Genomic DNA, 15,597 nt, shown 5'->3' with positions numbered 1-15,597 from the left:
GCCAGAGAGAGCGGGGACGAAAATTCAAATGCCGAGTCTTCAATCTGAGAGCGTAGCAGAAGGTAGAGTTCAGACCTCATCTATGACTACTGCTGCCATCTGTTGCGGTTCACGACAGTGTCCCCAAAAGTAAGGACACTAGGGAGGACAAATGCAACAGAATGACATTATGGTCACAAATGCAATCAAATAAAATGGTCTTCCTCTTGCCCTCTCTCTCTCTTATACACACGTACGCTTGCTTGAAAATGGAAGATGTGCAACTCTGACACAGACACACACACAGCCAGAATTGGACATTGATCCCCCCCCCCACCCACACACATGCACAGTCCTATCATGTTTACGGTGAGAATGAAGGACATGAGGCCACTCTGTTCTCTCTGCTGTTCTGCCAGGCTCTCCAGTGAATCCTTCATTAACAAGCTCAGTCAGGGTGAGATCCTGTCTCTCTCTCTCTCTCTCTCTCTCTGTTCCTTTATCTGCCACCTGCACCATCAGACCCTCTCTACCCTTACATCGTCTTTTGCCATTTTAGTTACCATTGCTGCTCTCTGTTCAGCATCTCTTCTGTATGACTCTCACTTCCAGTACTTTCCTACCTTTCCTACCATTCCTCTTTACCTCCATCTCAGACTGCTCCCAGTTGGTCTCTCTTTCCTAAAGAATTTATTCAAGATGCTTCTTTCCTGTCTTTCTTTCTCGCTCACCTCCATGAGGTGCGGCGTGACTGAGAAAAAGACAGAAAGATGTATCTCTCAGCATCTGGGATTGATACAGACAGTTTGTCAGCTGTAACAGCAAGAGATGAAACAGAAACGAGATGAGACAAATGTGGGAGGAAGGAGTGCACGCCTCAGTGCTTCAACAGGGGAAAAAAAGTCTCTCGGAGTAAAAAACATTTTTGTAGTTTCACCAATTCAGCCAAAGCGTTTGAATTGTTCATTCATTCATTCATTCATCTTCAGCTTTTTCCTCGGGGTCGGGTCAAGGTGGCAGCAAGCTAAGCAGGGCACTCCAGAGGTCCGTCCCTCTCCCCAGCAACGCCCTCCAGCTCCTCCTGGGGGATTGCAAGGCGTTCCCAGGCTAGATTGGATATGTGGTCCCTACAGCGAGTTCTGGGTCTACCCCAGGGTGTCCTCCCAGTGGGCCGTGCCCGGAAAATCTCCAAAGGAAGGCGCCCAAGGAGGCATCATGATCAGATGGGCATTTGAATCGTAAGAACATAAACAATGGACGCATCAACGTGCAAAGATGATCAAATTCCGAGTTTCTTGTGAAGAAATCACCTTAGAGTAAAGCAAAGAAACGGTGATAAGAGACTGAGAGGGAGAAAGAGTAAATCACTGATCCATGAGGAATTATAATTCCCAGATACCTTGAAGAGATTTACAGAGGAGATTTCTAAGCCAATAGCAATATAATCAGAGTTAGATACATTTTATGATCAAGAAAACAATGATGTGAGAATGAAACAATGGACAAAGATGATGATGATGATGATGATGATGATGATAAAAACAAAGATAAGGACAACCTGAAAACTAAAGATGCAGCATATTCCACAACAGTTCCATGACATTGGGACTGTTGACATGTCTGAATATTCTTTTATTCCTTCTGACAACGCGTGGATGTAACTTTGTGTACAACTTCCTGTAGCGGATACAAAAGTGTTCACCATTCACGCAGGAACTTGTTTCTTCCTAATAAACTATACCTCCCAGGGAATTGCCTCCAAGATTCTTTAAGCCGCTCACTACGGGGTATATATGTAAGAGATCCATTAAAAAAGCATTAGGGGGGCCACTTCACTCACACAGAAACCCACCTCGCAGTGAAGTCAGTTTAGCTCCGTCACGTGACCGATGAATCACAGCAGGCGTCCAGCTCTCCGGGGAAGAGATGCCAGCTACATATTCTGAGAGCCCTCAGTATGTACACTTCAGGTCTTCACTTGTGTATATATACAGTGTGCATGGGATAACACACTCATCAGTGCATGCACGTAGTTGCACATAGTGCATAGGCAGCTGAAATACTATATATATTTAAATATACATAAGCAGTGCTACATGCATAAGCAGATTCAAAACACAGCCAAGCCTCGCACCCCCCTGTGCTGGTACTGCTATTCATGTTAATGCTACTATGCAGCCAAGTTTTGTATGTATGTATGTATGTATGTCTATCTATCATTTCAACCCATATATAATATTGTTGTCCCTCGAACCTCCGTGTGTTGCTAACCTAACATGAATCATCACTTTCATCATCAACACCGTTAACATCATCTGGGGCCGCCTGTTGCAAGCTGGTTTCACTAAACATGATGTCTGCAGGTTTGTCACATTCAGCTGTGACCTCCTATAGTGCCTTTCTTTTTTAGTGCTTGCTTTCTCTGCTCCACTTTTCGTTTTTCTATTGTCCATCTTGACATTAATGATGACTGACCTTTGCTACTATGGGGTTTTTTTTTCCTGTCTGGCTGCAATGCAGCGAACTTCTGCAATTTGTAATTACATAATTTCTTGGCCAATCATGGCCATGAAAAAACCTAGGCTGGACCAAAATGAGAGAGGGGCCGCTCTCCTCTCCCCTTGGCTTCACGTGGATTTGTTTTGTGTTAGAGGGGTGTGTCCGGCCCGTGTGATTGTGGTACCGTTGTGACATAGAAAAAAAGAAAGAGAGAAGAAGATCCAGCCCAGTGAACTTATCGGTGGCCAGTGTGTTTGCAAAACAAATCGGCTTGAATAATTCATGATATTATTGCACAACCCTTCCAAACGGCCAACGTACCACCAGGATTCATCCCGGTTCTCCCAATTGGCCACTTCACCATTGCTAAGAAGAAAACTACACAAGTTGGTCTTTTTCTTTATTCTGGACGGGACAAGAACAACACTGTCTTGTGTTTGAATTAATTAGGGCCCTTTGAGATAAAATATAACACATACCAATTCAATACGCACCTCTGGCAACAACAGTGGCTAAACAGCACATGAATAGTTCCCCAAGGAAAGGAATGACAAAAGATTGAACACAAGAGATGTGAAAAAACATGGGGGATGACATCCCATTCAGATGACACGATGGTAGATGAATTGGTCTCGAATATCAGGCGGCAAGGGATCATTCCATTTCAAACGCATCAAACGGGTGAACGGTAGCAATAAAAGGTGAGAGAGTGTGAGAGAGGGGAGAGACAAAGCAGGAGAGAGGGTGAAAGAGCAGAGAGAGGAAAGAAAGAAAGAAATCTCACCTGTTCAAAGAACTCATCCATAAAGCCTTTCTCCATGCCCACTGCAACCTCATCTTCCTCTTCTGCTGTCTCCTTCCCCTGGAAATACACAAAAACACACACCGTTACTGTGGTCAGAAATAAAAGAGATAAAGATTAACACATGACAGTCTCATTTAATAACCCTTTTAATGAAGCCCATGCTTATAAACCATTATAAGTACATGCCTAATGCACTATAAGCATGATTGTAATAATAAGAATACTAAATCAAATTTATATAACACTTTCTTAACACTCAGAGTCGCTTTACAATAAACAGGGTGAAACAAGACAACAGATAAACATAACACAGACATACAGGGGTGGATGGGAAGGGGGGCTACGAGAGGGCGAAGCGGCAGCCACACACGACGCCAGCAGTACTCTCCGACTTAAGACAAATACAAAAGGGCAAGAAAAACAAAAAACAACAGCACTGTAGACATTGATTTTGTGTAGGGGTTTACTCCCGTAGACTATTCCTCCCCCGAAGTAACCACTAGGCAGTGGAAGTATTTAACCCATAGCTGGGGGCTGGTTCGTGGGCAACAGGGAATATCCACACACCAGTGGGCCTGCGTACCGCACGACTAGGGGTCAGACCTCCTCCGAGTCCCTTGTAGTTCAGCCAGGGTCCTAGGTGTACCCAGTTACCGTGTGTCACCACGAGGAGGCACTACATAGGGCATGCTGTTGGAGAGGCTATGTACTGGCAGGGAGAGACTTACACGCTCAGTTATAACGTTATTATAATTGTAACTAGAAGAACCCCGCTACAATGTAGCGGTTTGATTATCCACCCGTCTAAATCTCCCTCCTCTTCATCCTGCCAGCTAACCGCCTTCCCCCTGCCCCTAAACCCCCCCCCACTCCAACTACCTCCCCCCAAATGCTCAGAATCATCTGAAATGCCGAGAAAAGTGGTTTACCCCCCCCACTCCAACTCCCTCCACCCAAATGCTCAGAATCATCTGAAATGCCGAGAAAAGTGTTTTTAGCCATTTTTAGAAAATGCATATTTTGCATAATTACGCATAATTATTATAATTATTTTAATTTTCTGCTATTTTTCTGGTCCTCTCTGGAACAATACCTACCACCTCCAAAAAAAATTAGGATCATAAGTGCATTTTTGCAAAAATGCATATTTTGCATAATGCCAAAACATTTCTAAGTCCCAGAAAATTTCTTTTATATACGTAGGTGAAAAAATCAAAGATGCTCAGAATCATCTGAAATGCCAAGAAAAGTGGTTTTTAGCCATTTTTAGAAAAATGCATATTTTGCATATTTATGCATAATTTTAATTTTCTGGGATTTTTCCCTTACTCTCTGAGACAATACCTACCACCTCCAAAAAGAATTAGGATCATAAGTGCTTTAGTTTTCGGTCCCGCTATCTACACTAACTAACACACACACACACTAACACCACACACACACACACACACACACACACACACACACACACACACACACACACACACACACACATTACGAAAATATGGGAGTTGATATGCAACAACACTATCTATAACTCCCTATAGTGATGAGAGATATCCAATCTGGTTTTCTTTACATTCAAAGTTTGTCACAAGAACACATTGTATGTGTCATTGATGCATATCAAACATATTGAATGCATGTCCAACCTCATAAAACATATGCAGAGCCTTTTTTGTAACGTTTTGAAAGCCACATTTTTATATATCGGCTTGTGATCTTCTTCTTTTTTATTGGTGGATATGGAACATTTACCATCACCAGCGTTCAAACTGCATGAAACTTGAAACGAACGTAAAATATCATTCCAAACACATCGTCCTTTTCTTCTTCTTCATTGTATTTTGTGTCCGAAGAAACATAATAATATAACGTGTTATCTCTGAGGTGGGGCGGACAGTAACGAAGTATATTTACTTGAGTACTGTACTTAAGTACATTTTTCAAGTATCTGTACTTTGCTTGAGTATATATATATATTTTGGAAACTTATGACTTTTACTCCACTACATTTGAAAGATAAATATTGTACTTTGGACTCCATTCCATTTCTGTGAAGGGTGTCATTACTCGTTACTTTTAAGCACAGCTTTGAAATGAGCCGTTTCTTTGCTCATGAAATGTCAAAAGGATTCACATCATTTTAAATGTTTCCTCTGCTTACCGTGCACCAACTACATCACTGCATTCAAAACCTCGCCATCCAACCTTAGAGAGCAAGTTGAGGTACTATGTTAAGTCTTACTTTTACATTTATTCATTTAGTGGATGCTTTTATCAACACATAACGTATATCCTACACGTTAACGGTACCCTGCTTGCTAATTTTGAAGTTATCTGAGTTTGCTGTGGTTGCAGTATTTATGCTAGGATTGGTCAGATGCAATTTTATGGAACTTGAGCGAAGGGTCATCCAGCTGTTTCACATGTCAGGCAACGCTTACGGTATCTATCGTGTGTTGCTAACGTTAGTAAAAAGAGTCTAGCCTACTACATTTTATGTAAGCTATCACTAATGGCTTGTCTCGTGAAGGCAGGATATGGCTAACATGTATACTTTCAATTAAAATGTCTTTAATTAGATGTTAGTCTTCAGCCAAGTTATTTCAGTATACAACTTATTTTGCTGATGTTATAGCTTACTGACGCTGTACATTTGGGGGTCAATATATTTGGGGGAACACAGAAATGGATTGGAATGCAAAATTAGCCGTGCGACCAGGGTGAATTGCTTAAAGTAATTCATAAATTTAGAAAGAAACCTCTCTAAATGTGTTTACAACAAATGATAACTTATGTCGAAAAATGTTTATAATATAGATCTACCATCGACTTGTCTTTTTGTCGCCAATCTGAGTCAACCTAGGGTCACTGTACATTGTCTTTTATAGAGAAAGCGTGGAAGTCAGCTGAAGAAATTCAGTGAACTGACTGCAGCTGTCTGCAAGAGAAAATCTGCGGCTGGGATGTCTTCCTCAAATCTTAAGATGAAGCTTGAAGAAACGAAGCAAGCCTCTCAGAAGTATGCTTACCATGCAGTACACAACTTTACAATTCAAGGTCTCCAGCATTCCAAATCCTTGTCCAAGATCTACAGCCACACTGCACCATCATATCCTGAACCACTGTGCGGCACAAGATTGATAAATCTTCAATAGCAATGAGGAACTAGGTGAAAGAAGCAATGAAGACTGCATACGTAGCCACCCACAACTATTGACCGCTGGACTGCAGAGAGAAGGAGTTTTATTGGAGTTACAGCACACTGGCTGGATCCCAGTAGTTTTTGAGAAACATTCAGCTGGTCCTGCATGCAAGCAGTTGAAGGGCACTCACGCATTCGATGTCTTGGCAGGTGCGATGAATGACACACTCAGAATACAAAACACTGAGAAAATAGTCAGAACCACAACTCACGCTGGCTCAAACTTCATTAAAGCATTGTGTGTGTCTGGAAAAGACTGTTGGAAAACAACAATGTTATTGCTGAGGAGGTAACAGACAAAGAGGCAACTCAAGTTGATGAGCATCAGGATGAAGAGGTGGGAGTAGAGCTCATCGATGTTCAAGCCATTATGGCTGATGATGATGGCCTCCTGTACCAACTTCCCAAGCATCATCGATATGCTTGCCATTTATTAAATTTGGTTTCTGCAGTGGATGCCAATAATGCAAACAGGATAGAGGCCTACAAGAAACTTTCGAGGTCAATGTCAGGCTCTCTGGAATAAGACTATTGATGATAATAATGATGATAATAATAAAAAAACGGTTTCTTATTTGGGCCTCAGTTACATCAAGGAACATCTTCCTAACCATGAGCCTCTGCTGCGGACCACTGACAACTCCTCAAGAGCTTTAGATGAAGAGGGTTCCTTTTCTAATATGAAGCATGTAAACTCACAGGAAACAACCAAACTGGATCTATACCTGGTGTGTACAGCTGACAGTATGGTCATTTTAACATCTTATCTAGCTGTATCCAACCTGTCTCTGAAGTTATAGACAGCCCTATACTTAAATCTGCTGCATGTGAAAGGCTTTTTAGTGTAGATGGATTTTCAGCCCAAGAAGGGGAAGAATTGATTCACACAACTTCAAAACCCAGCTTCTACTGACGCTGAATAAGGGCTTCTTCAAGTTGACTAGTTTGATCAAGCGGAGAGTTTTCTCACCTGTCACCACTGTTTCACCTCATTCAAGATGGACTCAGTCATAACAAATTGTTTGCAATGACAACAGAACTGCCCTTTTTTTGGCCTTTACAAACTGAGTGGACGCTGCCTCAAAATGAACAAATAGTTCCTTGTCTGAAGGTTTTTTTGTTTTGTTAATACAATCATTTGTATCTTCACTTCTCTTCCCATAAGAGAGTGGGATATAAGTGGGAGAGTGGGAGATAATGCAATGTGAGCAAATCAGTTATGAGACAATAACGGCACGACGGGGAGCTATGGACTGACGTGCAGCAGAGATTTACCCCCCTGCAGTGTGTTTCCGTTTTCTATTTTATGATATTTGTTGGCTATTTTAGGTGTGAAAAAGTTCTATGCATATGTCCTCGTTAGTAGTATACAGAAATAATACCCCCCCCCCATGACACGAATCAGCCAATTACAGTGCTGTATTTGCGGTAGTTTTTCCATGCCGTGGTGTAAGAGCTGTTATTGAGGGTCAGCGGCAGTGGTAGTTTTTGTCTCTCTGTTTTGATATTGGTCTTGCTGAGGGCAGTGTTGCTTTTGGAGCAGCGATAAACTTAGAAGTGTAACTGGGATTTTCAGATGGGTTGATGGTTTTACTTTTTGTTCCATTTTCTGAGGAAGCTGTATCTACTGTAATTCCATTGTCTGGCCGAAGCGCCTGCACACATGCACACGCACACACACACACACACACACACAGATGTATCAGAAGTTCCTAGGGGTTGACCGATATGTTGTTTTATTTTTTTCCAGAGCTGATACCGATACCAATTATTGGTAAGTTGTTGCTGCCGATAGCCGATATTTGGGCCCGATATTCAGTTGCAGTAAATGTAAAAAAAATTGCACCAAAATTTACAGCAACACAAACCCCAACACATGGCGGCCTTTAAATTAACATATGTTTGATTGAATTTTGTGTAAACCAGAAAATATTTGAAAACAAAAATAAAGTGCACGATGTTCAAGGCACTAGATAAAAATCTGAGTAGAATTCTTTTTTCATTAAAGATAAATAACTTCCAAAACATGAAAATGGAATGAATTAAACTGCATGGACAGCAGGAAGTAAACTTTGATCAAACCGAATAATTATAATAAAATAACTCCAGATAAATTGGTTAAAGTGCTCCCAGCAGGCTTTGACTGAACTGAATGGAAACATGTACAATAGTGTCATTATTTTCCCTTTCTCTTATCTTTAAAGTGATAGTTCGGGTTTTTGAAGTGGGGCTGTATGAGGTACTTATCAATAGTCAGTGTATTTATTACCTGCAGTAGATGGGAGTCTGTGAGCTCTAAGTTTGGAGATTCAGTAGGAGTAGCCAGCACGGAAGTTGAGGAATGGGACACGGACAAAACGCATTTTTGCCACTTAAGAAAAGGCTCACCGAAAAACGTAAAATCCGTTTAAGTGTACACTATGTTTTGAATATTTTCACTGCTGTATCTTGCCTTCAGAGGGCCCTTTCATGTGGCACTACATTCTCTCAACCGCAGTGTCGGTATTCCTTCGCATAAGTGCACTTACGTATTTATTATGCCGTAGATCAGCAGAATCAAGTCAAGTCATTTTGTACAGCCCAATATCACAATCAGATGGACGTTCTGAGGTTGAGCGAATGTAGTTCCACGTGAAAGGGCCGTCTGACACGTTCATGCACAACACTGACAATAACACTCTATGTAACAAAAATGTCACACATTAGCGTTTGTCTTTTAGCCTAGTTACATTTGAAGGTTAAGCACAGCATTGGAAACTGTGTTCTCTGTTGACGAGTTCATGTCGGACCGATATTATGCTCTTCGGTGCGTGCGTGTGTGTGTGTGTGTGTGTGTGTGTGTGTGTACACATGTTTAGCTATCCTAGTGTGGACCAAATGTCCTCATGAGGATAGCAAAACCTGACAGCACCTACCTTGTGTAGACATTTCAGAGGTCCTCACAAGGAAAAGGGTCTATTTTAGGATTAGGACTTGGTTTTAGGGTTACGGTTAGAATTAGGGGTAGATTAAGGTTAGGGTAAGGGTTAGGCGTGTAGTTTGGGTGGTTAAGGTTAGGGTTAAGGGCTAGGAAATGAATGTAGTCAATGAGGGGTCCACACAAGGATAGTGAAACCAGACTGTGTGTGTGTGTGTGTGTGTGTGTGTGTGTGTGTGTGTGTGTGTGTGTGTGTGTGAGGGGAAGAAAGACGAAGAAGTTAACATTACGGTGACTAAAATGAACTAGTTCACGTTCACTATTTTGAATTTTACACCAAGTTCACGTTCATTTCTTTCTTTCTTTTTTTTTTTGGAACGAGCTGCTCTGAGCTTTAAGAGCCTCCTCCTACCCATCCATCCCCAGCATGCAATCATTGCCACCACCAGTGCACAAGTAACAATATGTCCCTAATAGGATTTCGGCGTTACCACCCAACGTCGTCTTCTGGGATTAAGGATGATATATATGACATCCAACTATATTGTACATGATACCACGTTGAATCAGAAATACTTTCACTCCCTCCAGAAAATATGAGACACCGTGGTTCTTCTGTTACTGGTGGATTTACATTACCGTCATTTAGCCAACGCTTTTATCCAAAGCGACTTACAATAAGTGCATCATTTAACGTAGGAAATCAGGGGAACTGCTAGTCATCAGGGGTCATAAGTGCATCTTCTCTCTAAACAAGCATCTAAGAGAAAAACCAGTGTTAAAGTAAAAGCACACATAAGAGTATCTAAATCCTCCAACCTGAAGGATAATAAGCTTGTAGATAAAAGCCTGGGCCTGGTTGAGCCCTAAACCGGTCCGCAGTCTTGTAAAACCAACGCAAGGGTCGAGCCGCACTCCAGGTTGACTCTCTCTGAGGGACGTGTGATGATGATCAGTTGACCGTTCTCTGCATCGATGGGAACTAGCCTCTACCGTTGCCAATTATTGCTGCTTCGTCGAGTCTGGCCATAATCGGATCTGACGAGACCGGGGCGCGAACCCCCGTCCCCAGTGGGCAACTGCATCGACACAAAGCCGATGCTTAGACCGCTACACCACCGCGAACCGCTATTTACTCATCTAAACTGTACTTCATTCAACATCACCGTCATCAAATCCACCGTCGAACTGTTAAAACACACGACAGCGTGCAGAATAAGCACGCCTTCATATCACACACAAACTGTAGAAACCTTACTATAAATATGCGCGACAAAACATAAAACACGTAAATAAACATACCTAGCTGGCTGCACACAACCAAGAGGGAGAGGGAATGGGTCCACTTGAACAAACATAAAATCGTTAAACGCGCAATGCAATACCACTTTTAAACTCGGAGTATAAAACCTTCTTCCGCTTCACCTTTCTTCTTGGGAGGAAATTGCAACAACTAAATGTGTCCCTATACAACACAACGTGAACGTACTTCCGGCGTAGTTTCAATACAAAACCAATCAATATTCGTGAAAATAAACTACATTAACAATATAGGCAACAGAACACATCGAACAATTACACAAATAACATTTCTGGCAGTCAACCTTTATCCACCCCCGAGGGAAATTGGGTAGCAATGACCGCTGCTCTTTCAGCAACACGTTACCACACGACGCCATCGTCTGGGATTAACGACGTTGTATATGACGTCAGAATATGTCGCACGTCATGGCACGCGTACACGCCACCACGTTTAATGGCCGCCGCTCTTTTAGCGCGATCATGCACGACACTGGCAATACACTGTACTGTAACCAAAATATCACACGTTCGACTCTTTTCTTTTAGCCTAGCGCAGCAGTGGAAATTGTGTTCCCTGTTTGAATTGACAACCTGTTGTCGAGTTAATGTCGGACCGAGGTTATGCTCTTTTGGGGGGGGGGGCGGAGAAACTAACGTTACTGAGCGAGTTTTGTAACTAACGTTATGACATACATTTCTGACCAACCAGTGGGGTTTATGGCATCCGGCATGCTCCTCTTACCTTAGAGAAGTGATCTGACTCCTCGACGCTTCTCTTCTGCGTTTGTGTTGTTGGCGTGAGTGTTGTGCGGTGCTTCGGGAGAGTGAAGCCTGCGTCAGAATGGCGCATGTTCCACAGCGCACTTTTTTAAATCGGCTGGCCGATAAAAATATGAAAAATGACGAATATCTAAACCGATAATCGGCCGTACCGGTATTCGGTCGATCCCTTATCAGAACCCTTGTGTGTGTGGGGGGGGGGGGGTAAAACGATAAAAATAATAAAAACGATAATAGCTGTCCTTTTTTCAACTGCATTTCTATGCTGCAATAATTACAGGCATATAATTATTATAGGCATATATACATTCCATCCGTTATCCAAACCGCTTATCCTGCTCTCAGGGTCGAGGGGATGCTGGAGCCTATCCCAGCAGTCATACATGTCTTTGGACTGTGGGAGGAAACCGGGGCACTCGTAGGAAACCCGTGCAGACACGGGGAGAACATGCAAACTTCACACAGAGGACGACCCGGGACGACTCCTAAGGTTGGATTACCCCGGGGCTCGAACCCAGGACCTTCTTGCTGTGAGGCGACTGCGCTAACCACTGCGTCACCGTGCCGCCAAAAGGTATACATAAGGTATGTATACTCATAAGGTGAGTCGTATCAAAATGAAGATGAATATCGCAATTGATTAGCGTTTATCAATGCATTCAGTGAGGAGATAAAACTTGTGTTTATGTAGTTGGGGATTTGAATGCTGACATTTCGGACAATAACTCTCTATTTGTAAAATATATAATGTCGCTCTGCAATGATAATAAACTATTTTTTCTAGTAAAGCACTGTTACCTGGGGAAAGCTATACATATGTTAGTGAAGCATTGCACACAATGCCATGGCTTGATCATTGTATATGCACAGCAGATGCACATGACTCTGCATAGTATGGAGATTTGCTATGGACTGGCCGCTACAAATCAAATACTAATAGTTACTACATCCTTAAATGTTGAGAATGCACCAGAGCTATCTACTGTTGGCAATAATTTATAGGGAAGTTTGATTGGTCTAGCTTAACTAAATGATATTAACAATTAAACCGCTCCAAGTGACACCTGCTAGATACTATTGAATTGCCAAGAGCTACACGGTGGTGCTGTGATGTGAACTGTAAACATGAACAACATGGTAAAGACCTATGCTCTATGTATGATACTACTGTGGAAATCTAAGAATAAGGAGCATAATGTTAAACCTGGCTGGAATGAATATGTGGCTGAGCTACACACTGCCGCTCGAGAGGCCATTAAAACACGGGCAGTCAGGAAGGATGAGACAGGGGCCCTTGTTTGAACACCAAAAAAAAAAAGTACTAGCGCTAGATTTAAAAATGCTCTCCACTTCATTAAAAGTAATGAGGGGACAATGGGGGCTGTTTCACTTGCTAGGAAGCTGCAAAACAATAGCTACTACAACTTCTGGAAGGAGGTCAGGGTTATAAACAACTGTAAAACTTTATTACCGTCTCATATTGATGGAGTATGGTGGCTCAGATAATATTGCCGAATGGTGGCGACGGCACTATTGTGATCTATTCAGTTGTGTTAAAAGTGATGCATTTGTGGCTGATAATGTCGACTCCACCGAGAACATGGTAATAATGGATTACATTTATATAGCGCTTTATCTAGACACCCAAAGCACTTCACAGTGAAGTGGGGAAACTCGCCTCAACCACCACCAGACAATTTACTTAAGTCAGTAAGTGGTTGGAAAGCATTCACAAAAGCAATGCACTTTGTTCCCCCAATCCAACATATTCTACAATTTTATGATTTCACATGTTGCACGCCATTTCCACAATTCAAGGCCGTCAACACAGAGAGGTCACAATCACCACAGACACTAACTTCACTAAAACAAGAATAACCTACTTTTTATTTTAATTAAGCCTGAATATCACCCACAATTAACTGACAAACCACAAACTGAGCATACTTGGGCCAAAACTCTGTGAATGACGTCCAGGCTGCGGTTGCTACAGGGGTGGGACATCTTACCCAGAAAGGGCCCGTGTGGGTGCAGGTTTTTGTTCCAACCAAGCAGTTACACACCTGATCCCACTGATCGGCCAGTAGTCTTTGCTGAGGAACTTGATTAGGAGACACAGGTGTGTAACCGCTTGGTTGGAACAAAGACCTGCACCCACACGGGCCCTTTCTGGATAAGTTTGCCCATCCCTGGGTAGCGACACACAAGCTTTCACTCTCAAAATCAAACACTGTTGGCATCCGGGTAGCATAGCGGTCTATTCCTTTCCCTACCATCACACGTGACACCGGTTTGAATCCCTGTGTTACCTCCGGCTTGGTCGGGCGTCCCCTACAGACACAATTGGCCGTGTCTAAGGGTGGGAAGCCGGACATGGGTATGTGTCCTGGTCGCTGCACCAGCGCCTCCTCTGGTCGATCGGGGCACCTGTTCAGTGGGGAGGGGGAACTGGGGGGAATAGCATGACCCTCCCACGCGCTACGTCCCCCTGGTGAAACTCCTCACTGTCAGGTGAAAAGAAGCGGCTGGTGACTCCACATGTATCGGAGGAGGCATGTGGTAGTCTGCAGCCCTCCCCGGATCAGCAGAGGAGGTGCAGCAGCGACCGGGATAGCTCGGAAGAGTGGGGTAATATGCCGGGTACAATTGGGGGAAAAAAAATCCCCAAAAAATCAAACTGTTCACAGGTGCACCCCCACTTCCCTTTTGACATTTCCCAATTCAAGACTGAGAAAGGAGAAACGAATATCACTACGTTATTCGCAAAATTTAATTCTCCTAACTAAATTAATTTTGTATAATTTTTGTTTAATCATTATACACGCACCTTTATAAATACCCGATTATAAAGGCTCAAAGGCTTTCTAGTATGCCAAAACAATGCCAGAATTTTCAGGCAACACAAATCAACTAAAAGTGGATGGAAAGAGGAAATGTAGTGTCACAAATTGCTGCTTCACTCCCAGGTGACGTGGGTGGGCCACGTGGGGGAAATTATCACTTGCGATGAATGAAGAGGCAATAACCAATCAGCTTGATTGAGTATGGTTACCAGAAAGTCACTCTCACGTGGAGACTGAGTCAAGATGGAGGACAAACTGATTGTCGGGTCTTAAATTGGTAGAGGCTAGTTCCCATCGATGCAGAGAACGGAAATGGAGTAGAGAACGGTCAACTGAGCATGCGCAAAATTGCCTCTACCATGCCTCCAAACGCCCCGCGTAGCACCCAGGCGCTAAAGTTCCAGGAAGACCCACCCTACTCTGCGTCTGATTAGCTGACTTTAACCCTAACCCCGCCCTAATCCTAACCTTAACCTACCCAAACAACGGAGGCAACTCGTACTTGCGCATGCTCAGTTGACCGTTCTCTGCATCGACGGGAACTAGCCTCTACCGTCTTAAATTTAGTCTTTTTTTTCTTACTTTATTGATACTTCAAATACATTCAAACAGAGGAAAATAGACCCACGAGACACCACAAAAACAATAGATAGAAGATAACAAAAACAATAAAGACACAAAAGAGAAAGTAAATTATAAAAAATAAATAACAGAAAAAAATAAGGAAATAAAGGTGAGATCATATTTTATGTAAACAGATTCAGAGATTTGCAAATGTTGATAGTTTTTAAAGCCTTTGTGTTTTTTGAAGTAGAGATTGTCCTTATATATTGTTCAACTTCTTTTTTAAGTGCAAAGAATTGAGGCTTTCTGTTGGAGAATTTACATTTATGTATATGAAACTTGGCTAAAAATAAAAGCATATTTATAAAAAAGAATGCATCACCATCTTTGTGATTAAAATTATGAAAACCAAAAATAACATCTATATCATTTTTAAACTTTGATAAATATTGTTTTGCAGGGTAGAATTTGTGTAGCAATTTACATGAAATCTCTTTGACTTTGTTTGTTAAAAAAAATCTGTGTGGTAACGACCAAACTTTCTTCCATTCAACATCATTCACAAAGTTGTTCCAAAAAAAATGTTGCTGGTGGGACGGAAACTAGGCTATCCTGAAACATGGCTCTTATTCTGGAGTTCAGAAGTTTACATGATGAGAAGCAGACAGTACCAAGAGGAGACTGTGACACATCAGGAGGG

At 42.3% G+C, this 15,597-nt stretch overlaps 1 protein-coding gene across 1 annotated transcript in view; it reads right to left on the bottom strand.

The window, feature by feature from the left end:
* The window catches only part of stx1a (syntaxin 1A (brain)), a 127,179-nt gene that overhangs the window by 89,760 nt on the left and 21,822 nt on the right, over positions 1 to 15,597 (bottom strand). Inside the window, exon 2 of the mRNA XM_056283119.1 lies at positions 3,263 to 3,340. Coding sequence (XP_056139094.1) covers positions 3,263 to 3,340 — 78 coding nt within the window. The remainder of the gene's footprint in view (positions 1 to 3,262; positions 3,341 to 15,597) is intronic.

The sequence above is a fragment of the Lampris incognitus genome, chromosome 7 (genome assembly GCF_029633865.1).
Source record: "Lampris incognitus isolate fLamInc1 chromosome 7, fLamInc1.hap2, whole genome shotgun sequence".
Lineage (NCBI taxonomy): Eukaryota > Metazoa > Chordata > Actinopteri > Lampriformes > Lampridae > Lampris > Lampris incognitus.
Note: the sequence above shows the minus strand (reverse complement) of the source record. Positions and strands in the feature narration are given on the sequence as shown.